Genomic DNA, 12,666 nt, shown 5'->3' on the forward strand with positions numbered 1-12,666 from the left:
ACTATCCTTCCTTTTGAATATGATATTCAGTTTTTCCAAAAAAGTTTTCACATAATGCAGTTCATGCTTTTTCATTGGCCCCACTTCTAAATTTAGAAATTGAATGTTGGTTAGCTATCTCAGACTAACAAATTCATTATGGCTTTTTTAAGATATAGGATTATAAGAAATCACGAGTTCAAAAATCTTGGGGTCAAGTTCTTTTGTATACTTTTGTATGACATTAAGAACAGTCATTGATAACAGGAGGGATGTCCGCAACGCCTTTTTTGTTACTACCTTGATGAACGCTAAGTCCAACTTTAGTCAATCGTTGTATTACCTGGTTCTTAATGGTTTATAAAGTCAGAGGGATATCAGTTAATTTATAGTTGTACACGAGTGTACAGATGCCGTTTTAAAATACTGCTTATAAAAACTGAGAAACACTCTTTTAGTTAGTTAGTTTTAGTTATACTAAATTGTAAAAAATAATTCATAGTTTAAAATGACGCTTTTAGTAATAACGAATAGAAAATAAATCTTGATATAAGAATAAAATTTCTGATGAGAAGATTGATGTAACTAGTATATACTGGTAAAACTGTGGAATGTTTTGTATGATATTTCATACAAAGCACTCTTTTTTATTGACATCAATTTTCTGATCAGTAATTTAATTCTTATTTGATTATTGCTGAAAATGTGTTTGGTAGTTTTTATAAACTATAATTATTCAATATTTAGCTCAAATTTTCAATTTTTTATACCGGAAAATAATGGTATATTGATGTCCTCAAAGTACAACCAAAACATTAATCATGTTTATCGTGATATTTTATTGGTACAGTAGGTATGTTCAATACAATATTTTTATAAATTAACTTATTACTGGATAACTGGAACTGGAACTGGAATTTTCATCAGAACTATTTATAAATATATCGTTCTATTAAATAATCAGAAGCGTACTTCTATTTCTAGCATTTGTTAATATTGAATTATAAAAATATAAAGATAAATACTTCACGCATATATTCTAACCATTACTTTGTTTTCAATAGATACATACATTTTAATTAAAATAAATCTTATGATCTAGTTTAAAAATCAAACATAGCAATTGTTAGTCTATCGGTCAAATCGAGACATAGGTACGGCCCTGTTATTATTAGCATTACAATAAAACATTTACAACTTTCACTGATATGCCCGTCAATGCAGGTCAAAATGAAATATTTCGAAACAGTTACAATTAGCTAACAGCGTATAATCTGATCCCCTAGCGTGTGATAAATCTCGCTGTCAAATATTTCCTTGTTGAATATTTGGATTATAGACACGCATGGATAGAGAATTTAACGTGTAGGTACTTAATACTACTAGTAAATGAGTATAATTTTTTTGAAAACATCAAAACAACTTGAAAGTGATTAAATTGAATAATAAAATTACAAGTTAGGACAATATAACGTGTTCCAAAATTTGTTAAAAACACAAGATATCGAATTTCTAAGAATGACAATGTATTTGTATATTTTCCAAACGAGTGAATTGTTGTTGTTATTAATCGATAAATGTATTCATATACAAGGTGTTATCAGAAAATACGTTGAATGAATTTTGACGGCAACAAATGGTATAGATTATATACCCACATGTATTAAGACAATCATGAGTTTTATTGAGGTCGTGTTTGCAGTAGAACGGATCTTCAAATATGCATTAACATTTATATCAAGATTTAAAAAGTTGCCGAAAAGGCTCATAAAACGTTGAAAATCTATAAAGGTTGATACTTTTAGATGAATGATTTGAAAGTGGAAATGAGACAGAATGAGAAACATTTGGGATGACCTTCGCACTCAAAAATAAATAAAACGGTGGAAAAGTGGATGAAAATTCATTATAAGGGAATAACTATAACAGAGGTACTAGGACGTGAACAGAAGTAGATATGAGAAATGGGCTAACAACTCTGTTCTTAGTCGCGATGATTTTTTAGCCACTAAAAGTCTTCCACCCCACACAACAGATTTAACATTGCACTCTTTTCAAAAATGAAAAATGTACTAAAACGGAGAGCCACTTGGAAAGAAGCCTTCCTGAAACGCTTCTAATCATAGATTGAGTACACTTCTAATTATGGGTATTATTTTTTTATCACACCTTGTTAAATTATATTTAAATTGACATATATTGAGATAAAATGTACTCCTAAACTAAAATATCTGTTCATATAATATTGACAAATATGAATCGTGAAGTAGATGTATGTAATATACTTACTGATAGATGAAAATTGGTAATAGAGAAAAGGCAATTAATATCCATAAAATTTGTTTAATAATAAATGGAATTATTATTATATCAACTTACCTTTACAGTCTGTGATTTGAGTTGTTTATCTGGATCTGGTAAATATTCTAAAGTAATTCCATAAAACTGTCCTTTATTTATATACGTAATTCTATCATCTTCTCTTCTCTGCGATGTTGATATGGGAGTCTCTAGGTGATACTTGAAACCGACGGGAGAAAAACTGTAACAATTTCGAATTTAAAAAAAAATCTAGATTACAACGTATGTTTCTCAAAACTTTCAAAACGATATTTTTGAAGATACGTTGTTGGTGTATAAAATGGTCAGGTAGTTATTGCTGACCCCGTGACCTACGAAAATAAAATTATAAAAAGGTAATTGTACATGACACGTAACGAAATTTAGTGAGTGGAAAAAGCAGCCTGGAGTATTATACGTGCAGTTGTGAATCACCTAAACTTGTTTAACAGGCTTTTACAACTACAACTGTTTCACGCCGCCGAATGACATAAGGTACTTGTATCTAGGTAGTGTCAGTGGTCATATCGACCGTTTGTCCGGTTTAAGATATTTTTCAGCCTGTTCAAGTTTCAAAGTAACAAGCAATTGACAATCCGTTTATTTTTCTGTTCTATGCGCATAAAACCCAGTATCAAGAGTTTAGGCTACTTCCGAGAAATATTTGATGGGCTCTCACGCCACATAACGTTTACATTTTATATACGGGGTATTTCTAAATCCATGTAAAAAGTTCAGATAGTTAACAAAATACCCTCAGCTCACAATTTTTCGAAATATATCACAAGCTCACTTAAAAACGAGAAGAGCCGTATCAGTCATTTACAAGTTGAACAAGTTTGGAGATTTTTTTCAGATATCTATGTGTAACAAGTGAAATAATTTATTTATTCCTACTGTTACAAGTTATGCATTATAAAATATGAAAATGATGTTTCTTTTATATATTTTTTTGTTTCCATTTCCAATTAGTGAGTGTAAAGATATAAACGTGATTTAATTTGTTAATTTTAAGCGGATCATACCTACACGCTTGAAAATTATTATTTATCTTTCGAGATGCGAATATAGTTCGTTATGGAGAATGAATTGAAAATATTTTAGATATTAGGGTCGGGGATGCCAATGCTAATCCATTGTAATCCATTGTAAGGTAACAGAAATGTCGACAATATACTTATATGCACTTTGCGAGTCCATGCTAATAACAAAATTCTATATTTACTTGAATTCAAGGGAAAAAATTAACTCTTATTTCTACTCACTCTTCTAGGAATGATATCTTTGGAAAGAGTGACTTTTTTTTGAAGAATACATTTTATTTATTTCCGGATTTTATTAGCACGTCTCGCGATTTTACAATGTAAAGTATGTACATGTAAAAATGAATACATACGCAAAATCGGAAATAGGTAGGTAGGTACTCACATTTTTGGAATTTGAATTTTATCGGAATCGTTCTGACGCCCGAAATCGTGCCAAGGTCGGCTTCTACTAGTTGGTTGATTCCCCGGAGACTGGGAGCTGCTGTTACTTCGTTGAGACAACGATAATGGATCCAATAACGTAGGATTGGTCTGACACAGTTCTGCATAGTCGAATGACTGAAACAATAATGATTGATTGAAATTTAGAAACTTATGGAACAATGCAGTGATGCGAATGACACGAATGATGAGCTTGGGAGAAATTGATAAGTAGTGATTAAAAAAGATAATGTCTTATGAGCGATAAAAGCAATCACTTAATCGTGCTGTTCGCAGTTCCTGCATTGATACTTTCCATAGAAGAGATTTTAATTGAAGTAGGTCTAGGGCTCACCTGCTGCAGCGTATTCTGGTCGCGAGGCGTGATAGCATCGGCGCCTATACCACTATCCGGACTTGGGAGATCAACGGTAAGACCTGCAGCAGCTATAACACCTTTTCCATGATATGTCGACTGACGAACGTATCTTTCGACAAAACTTGCTGTTGTTCCACTGCTTGCCGCTTCATCTGCGTACGCTAGCTGATTTTGTCTTAATTGTGTGGAATAAACAGGTTCCGGAGTTCCACCTCCAGACGCTACTGTTGTGAAATATTCGCGATAATAAGGATCAGCTACCGAAAAAGTTGTTGAGCTACTTGGTCTACCGGTGGAAGAGTAAATGGTAGAATTACCACTGACACTTCCACCGGCCATCGAACTTTGTGTACTATATTGGATATGATCAGTATATGGTATTGGTGAAGGAGTACCGCTATCACCACTATGAGGTGCGTTGTTCATGGAGGTGAATATCTGCGTTGTATACATCGCTGGTTTGAGGCCATTCGCAGAGATAAACTCAATAGGCCCCGTGCTTGAACCGTCTGCCAGAAGACTGCTATGTGTTGAGGTTGGAGTCCCGTTTATAGATCTAGAACCGTGTTGAGGAGATGTAAGTCCGTGATGACTCTCGTCTTTGATTGAGTTCACATCAACAACCAGATCTCCAGTGTGGCCACCAGCTGAAGACACCAGTACGACCTATAACCACGAAGGGATGTTAGCGCCATGCCTGCTGCCCTAGGTGGGCCCTAGATCTAACCTACTTTTAGCTAATCAAATTCTACTTTTCATATCATGCACTAATTACTAGTAGGTATTAATCGAAAGAAAATATGATTAGATTTAGAATAGAAATAAAAAATGATTCATATATTCACGTTTCAATTTCAACCCTACTTTGGAATGTCCAAAGAATAGTATCATTCCTAAGTAGGAGTACTGTATTAGGTACAAATACCTACTCGCGACCACATGCACTTCAATCGCACCTTTCACACTAAAAATGAAGCACGAATCACTAAATAAACGAAACTATTTTTCCAAAGAAATACACCACTAGCTACGTTTGAAAAAATGGCACTGTTGACACTAATTATTCACCTTAGCTCTAGATTGCTTGGGGATGATTATTGAACCATCGAGACTACCCGAACTCGGTGAACTACAGTCCAGTTTACGATGATGACTTAAGTCCTCGGGTTCCCGTTTCACGATCTGCAAATTCTGTCCGCCAGCCACAGGCTGTGTATACCCAACGTGTGGATTAATAAATAAGCCTTGGAACTCTTGAGAATTAAGCTGACCGGCAGCACTAAGAGGCGGAGTCGTCAATTCTATGCCCGCCCCGCTCACCAAACCATTGGTTGCCTTCAGTTGCGACGTTAGAATGCCTCCGGCCTGGGAACCTGCCCTGCAACAAATATGTTACGTCATATGTGGATGTAGTGATAATAGTGGGGTCTTATAACATCAATCCGACTACTTTGAGAACCGTCGTGTAATTAATTTGGTCGTTAAAACGTTTGATAAATTAACAAATAATCGAACGTGATTGCGGTGATTTCACGACTTTGTTATTAAAATTTTATTAAACCAAACCCTTACCGTATTTTTAATTTTTTTTTGTTATATAACGAGTAATAATAGGTATTGCAGAAAACGGTGTGTTTGAGGTTATCGGTTTCGGTAAAATTTTATCCAAATATATTAAGCTGTGGTAATAAACTTCAATTATTACGATTTGGATTTGGTAGAATATTGTGAGTTGGAAAATATATATACAAAATTTTTCAATATTTAAAAAAAATACGACAAATTTTGAACTATATCAAAACGTTTTATTGAACAAAATCCGTTGAAACGTTTTCTTATCTGGTGGTTAAATATACCTACTATTAGGTACTACGAGTTGTTGCTGTGAGAAATAGTTCGCATTTGTTGAAAAAACCAACTATGACAGCTGATTCAAATTAATTAAGTGATACTGAGTCGCGCCGGTCAAGTATTAAAAAAATCTGTTATAGTATGGTAACTTATTGTACAGTTATAAGTTTCGACTATCATAAATTTAGTTTATCAAAAAGATATTATATTAGTAACTTTAATTGAATGATTCATTAGATTGAACATTAATTATATGAGAAAGTTTTATATAATTTATTTTTGATTTACTGAAGCTATTTTGGAGATTTTTCGTTGGAACTGCAGAAATATTCTAATTAACAAGTTAATTTGACACTTGATAGGAATTTAATAACTATGGACTTTCACTAATATGCTCATCTAATAGTAATATAATATTTGAAACAACTTTTCTCAATAAATATTATTAATATTTTATGTATTTTTAGGAATACGATAAGTTATTGATATTTATTCATCTAGTTTTATATTTAATAGAGAATAAAAAATATACTTTTATCATTAATTAATATATTAGAAAATATTTGCTTAGTTTTCTAAACAAGAGGTGCGTTATTGACAGAAATTCCAATTAATTTCGCTTTCTTGTTAACATCAACATTAACATTATAAAAATATTTCATAAATCAGCATCCTGCCACTATTTATAATAATAATGATGATATAGTTTTGATGAAAATTATTATTAAACAGAGTGTAACTCTAATTTGGAATAAAAAGCAATACCGTCTTTCAATATATCTAGGGGCAATTTTTTACAAATAATAATAATGTTTTCGGGGTGATCCCATCATAGTTAATTTTGTTAAAAGGAAAAACTGTCATTTTTATGGCTATTTTTATAGGGTTTCTAAAGCTGTACATAACTACTACATATCTATTAAATTTTTATTCCTTACAATTACAAGATAATAAAAAAAACATTTTAAAAAACCACTAATTGAATTATTTTATTTGAGCACATGTTCATAATGTCAGATACCCATTGACAATATCTGACAATAAAACACAATAGGAATTTGTCTTTATATATTGGGGCGAAGTTAATATATAATCATGCATGAATTTTCATGTGTATAATATCGACAATTTTGTCGATTTATTTCGCCATTCAACCGAAAGTAGATTAGAAAACAGAATGTGTATAATTTATACATTATTTGTTCTTAAAAATACAGTCCTCCATCAGGATAATCTCCCACTAATTCCTGGAGAATTTTGGGTTTGTAAGGATGCGTTAATGTGGTATAATACTATCACAATAAGTTTGATACCTTCACTATAAGAGTTGTCCAAGCTTCAAAACATGACGTTTTCTAATTTTCTGAATCAGGATACCCTCTATACATGATTATTGTGTACCTATGGAATATTTCCAGTGGAAATACTGAAAGATAGATTCCAGCATTAAAAAAATGGTATTGGAGTTATTGAATTTATTTCAAATTCGAGGCTATGGTGTGTATGAGCATTTGAGACCGATGCCTTTAAACTTTTTAATAGCTTAAAACTTCTCCATTCTTTTCTGTCGGCAACGGTTTGCCATATTTCGTAAGCTAACATATACTTTATTCTGAATCTACTTCTTCTTCTGTCTGTAAAATATTTGGGCCCATCTTTAGTCTGGTATTATTTTAAGGTTCCTCAACCATCGCAGATTAGTTGCATCAATCAAACGGCCAATTTTTTGTTTACTATATAATCACTTTTTTCTTTCCCGTCAAAGATTTTCTTAATCATCTTTCTTTTCCATCTGTCGATTTCCTCTTTTCACTTTCTATTTAGCATTCTCAACCTTCTCTACGTTGATCGGTTTCGATTTCTTAGGTTCCATATTGAACGTGCAATCCACTTTTTAATTCATTTCAAATGTAGACAGTTGATTAAGTTTTATAAACATGATGATTTAATAAACTACATTGTCTCTAGAAAAGTTAATATTTCATAATAATGTATATTGCAAATGTATTGGATTAGTTCAAATGACAAAATATTTTTTCGTTTTACTCCGAAGAAAATAATTGGTAATATTATCGCTAATCAAACATAATTATACAATATATATTAATTGTATCAAAAACTCGAAAGATAACTTTGCATAGGCTTTTATGCCTCAAAAAATTCATTCATTTATTGTTTTTTAAATACATTATTCATTCCTCTTATTAATTTAAACGACAATTTTCAATGCATTGTAAAAGTAAGCTCCTGTACTACTAGGCCTAGTACCTAGTAAGTACTCACGTGTTCGTGTAGATTGGCGCGTGCACTGGCGGCATTGTGAAGGTGACCTGGTACAGGTCGCTATAATCACGATTAGCGCCAAGCGGCCAACCAGTCTCTGAAAGATCTAACGCCAGATAAAAACTCAGAACCAGCTTTTATTACTTTGTACGTTTTGCTGTCTGTTTACTGCGAAATCGGGAAGACAAATTAAGACAAAATGGCAAATTACATTTTGGGAACAACTAAAGGTAGAAGTAAGAGCTGATCAGTGTAAAATTTTTTGCAAATCTAATACGAAAAGCAAAATATAACAAGATTCATTTAAAAAAATATATTTAATTGAAACATTTTCGTAAAACCAGGTTATCCGCTTCAAAATAGTCTCCAGTACAACAAATACATTTATTCCATCTGTAGAAATGGCTATCAGGTCCTTCCTCATTTGTATCTTGGATTCTTCATTGTTGTGAAATAGGAGCAAGACAATTTTATTTAACGTCTTCATCGATTTGGACAGTTGATTAGCGTCCAGAACATAGTCAACAGAACAGTTAATAAGATAGAGAGAACGAAGTATGGGGGCTTGTTCAAGTGGGCCCAACATGCTGATGGAGAGAGAAAGAACATCTTCACTCTATTCTGATCGCAATACTATTCCGGTTATTTTTTGGTACCCATAGTGTGGGTACGTGGAGCAGTAGTTTATATATTCTGATATTAACATACAATTACTCTTTAAATAACAATTTCAAATTTTCTATTAAATGATACCATATATTTGTAAACTTGAGTTATAAACTCACGTCGATGAATATTACGATTTACTAATAGCTTAACTTTGTCAACAAACATTTGGATATTGGATAGCTGGTACTCCGTTCAATTTTGTTTATATTTATTGTTATTGCCCACACAAGGGATTCTCGCCTTACACTTATCGAAGAGTGACTCTACAGACTACAACTACTCCAACAATCAAAATTATACTGACTATCGAGCGCTTCTAAAACTCTAAAATAATGATATTATACAATATGAGAGAAAAAACGCCCCGACACGGTGATCGGCTAAGATTCCTACATGTAAACGGAATCTTTGGAATTTGGCAGTATGTTGTACCCTAACGGTGCGGAAAAAATAGGTTAAATCTCCCTAGCTTAGCTCCGTACATTCTGTATACAAATGGGAACTTCCGGTATAAACCAAAGTGAATTAGAGATGTTAAAAAATGTTTTTGGTGAACTAGAAGATAACAGTTTCGTACAAAAAATGTACAACTTGAGCTCCATTGTTTGCAATGATGAGTACAATTCAAATATGAACTAATATACAGGTGACCAATATTTTGATACCATTGCCGACGATATGTATGAGGTATCTGAATAAACCTTCATTGTTCTAAAATTAGGATTATTAGTGCACAGTTTTTTTAAAGAAAATTAAGTCGGTAATTATAGAAATATATGTTTTTCACACTTGATATTCGGTAACTTGACGCGAGAAATGAGACGAGACAAGAGATTAATCTCATCTCGTCTTACGGAAACACTATTTATATTATTAATAAAAAAACTGTTTATTAAAAACAAACTGGATGTAAATGTTCACGATAAGTGTGTACAATTATACCAAAATAGTAACTGCAGAAAACTCGTTCCTCCTCGATACGAGATATAGAAAATGTTCAATAAAATGAAAAAATCGATTAAAAGCTTCAGTTAAAATTAGGCAAAATATGTCCATTTTCATGAAATATTTGATAAAATAATTAATTTAGATTGAGTAGAACTATCTTAATAGCAATAGCAATAGACAATTTAATTCAAATTAATAATAAACTTCGAAACTAAACTAAGTTAACTACTACAAGCTCCTGCTACTTATTTATCAACAGCTACTCACTTACTTTTAGTATTTACTTGTAATGCTGTTTCTGTAATGGCAAATTATCTTTTCCATGGTTACTTAATTTTTCTGTTATTTTCAAAACATTTCACTAAAAACTTCTGGACTGCTATCGTACTCGATAGCAGTCCACCAAAACCTATTTTTTTTTTCTTGGTAATTGTTACTATCAAATTTAAATAAACATAACATAACCAACCATTCTTTCGTATTTTCTCAATATCAACTACTCTCAAATGTGATCTCACACTCGCTCTATACTGTATGAACATTAGGTAAAACCACAACAGTGGTTTTACCTAATTTACCTATAATTTCAATAATTTCAATGATTTCAAAAATTCATTATAGTACATTATAGAGAGAAAATATTCAAAGGACATTTGGAAGTCTCAAAAATACTCTAGTTTAAAATATAATGTTTGCAAATTATTATAAATAAATTACACATATAAAGGTTCAATACTTTTTAATAACATCACAATTACCTCCGAGCCGTTACCTATATTAATTATGCGAAGACCTTAAAATAGTTTGTATTTTTTTCACCTTGTAAATTAACGTAGCCATATCGAGATAGACTTGTTCATTATTGCATATTTTTAATGCTATTTTCTTATTTTAGGTTAGCACTGTATCTGAAATGAAACGATTTAAACGCAATCAAAAATACAGGCAAAGTATGTTTTAGTATTGCATATATATTTTTTATTCAATTTATTCAAGTCCCAATTTCTTATAATATTAATCGTATCAAAACTTACATTAATGAATCCAGTTCAGTTACGTTGAAACTCGTCTTAACAATCATTTAAACGTGGTTAGAATAAAAATAGATACAAAACAATACTATCCTGTTAGACATTCGAATAAAAAATTTGTACAAAAAAACAAATTTATTCATAGGCGTTCATTTTATTTTTGATATACATTTAATAATGAGTTTCATACTCATTGTCGTGCAGTTATTTAATATATAATTTTTATATATAAATACAATACTCAAACATTAATATGTATATTTTTAATCGTGAAACAATTGGAATAGAAAAGTGTAAAATAAGTTTTGAATTGACTGTAATGTATATACTACAAATATATTATCTACGTATACCTATGAACAGAAACTTAAACTTTTACTGATTGGCAATTGGAAAGACTATATTTTATAATATCAATTAGTTATTCGTTTCTTAAAACAAATTAATTCAATTATGTAGGATCAAGTAACGTCATGTATATTTTCGAAAAAAGAATAAATAGTTGCACGAAGAAAAATCTAGCTTATTCTAAAAATTAATGTGCAAAAAGATCATATTTTGTAAACATGTGTCAGCATTTCTTTTAATGTAAAAATAGGATTGTTGTGAACACTTTCAATGAATATTAGTTAATTCAATTGTGAAATTATTTAACTTAACTTCGCTTATTGTAAATTGGGTTTTTTTGTAATAATAATTTTTTTAAAAATAAAGTTTATAAAGTTAAATATATCTACGTTTTTCTTCGAGGGACAACAGGAACTTCAGATCGCTGAAGATTTTTGAGAAATCAGAAAATTGAAGAAAAAAAGAAAGAAGGATGTGAATAGGATAAAGAGAAGCCACAGAACAGGATCTGAGTGGGGATGGAGTAGTTACATGAAGAAAAATCTAGATTATTCTAAAAATTAATACGCAAAATATCATATTTTGTAAACATGTGTCATCATTTATTTTAATATGAAAATAGGATTGTTGTAAATGCTGTAAATTTAATGAATATAAGTTAATTCAATAGCGAAATTAATTAACTTCATTCGCTTATTGAAATTAGATTTTTTTGTAATGATAAAGTTTTTAAAAATAAAGTTCCGAAAGTTAAATATATAATTAAATAGAAATTCAATATATATTTATTTCATCTTTTAGTAGTAAATTTCTTTATGCTTTTAAATAATTAATGAAATGAAATTTGATTTTTCTAATGACATCATTTTAATTAACAGTGCCAACATTATTTAAACAATATTGAAATAAGCATTTCCTTCTATTTTCACAAAACTCCTAACGTTCATATCGTACCTATAGAGATTAATTTCAAATTGAATTTTCAAAATATTTGAATGCTCAGTGTTGATAACTACGGGTAAATTTTATGACAGAATATTCTTTCTTATTTTTTCATCGTTACGCTTGGTAAAGATTTGAATAAACTTTGAACAGATGGCGATTGTCTACGCACTTTTGACAGTGTCATCACTCATCTCGTATTATTCTACTTGTGCCGGGCAACCCTTTCGATTTCTTATACAAATTCAAATCCATTGTGCTTTTTGCCATTCTTATTCATAATCAAAGTGGGTCCTTAATGCGTACTGAACATATAATGTGTAGTTAGTATTGGGGAACACTTCCTTCTGAAATTAGACGCTGAAAATATTGTGTGAATTCTTTACATTAGCTATTAGTTTATATTCTAACAGAGATTTCACAATACTTT

General features: G+C 31.0%; 1 protein-coding gene across 3 annotated transcripts in view; it reads right to left on the minus strand.

Annotated features, from left to right (window-relative positions):
- Window positions 1–12,666, minus strand: part of LOC130901901 (protein grainyhead) — a 215,309-nt gene that overhangs the window by 30,850 nt on the left and 171,793 nt on the right. For 2 of the 3 annotated variants that reach the window (XM_057813580.1, XM_057813571.1), the window contains exons 4-7: window positions 5,233–5,542; window positions 4,141–4,830; window positions 3,748–3,923; window positions 2,359–2,521 (exon numbers count right to left, since the gene is read on the minus strand). In XM_057813580.1, the coding sequence (XP_057669563.1) occupies window positions 2,359–2,521; window positions 3,748–3,923; window positions 4,141–4,830; window positions 5,233–5,542 (1,339 nt within the window). The remainder of the gene's footprint in view (window positions 1–2,358; window positions 2,522–3,747; window positions 3,924–4,140; window positions 4,831–5,232; window positions 5,543–12,666) is intronic. The other variant, XM_057813590.1, reaches the window with a different exon arrangement.

This window comes from Diorhabda carinulata, chromosome 1, assembly GCF_026250575.1.
Source record: "Diorhabda carinulata isolate Delta chromosome 1, icDioCari1.1, whole genome shotgun sequence".
Lineage (NCBI taxonomy): Eukaryota > Metazoa > Arthropoda > Insecta > Coleoptera > Chrysomelidae > Diorhabda > Diorhabda carinulata.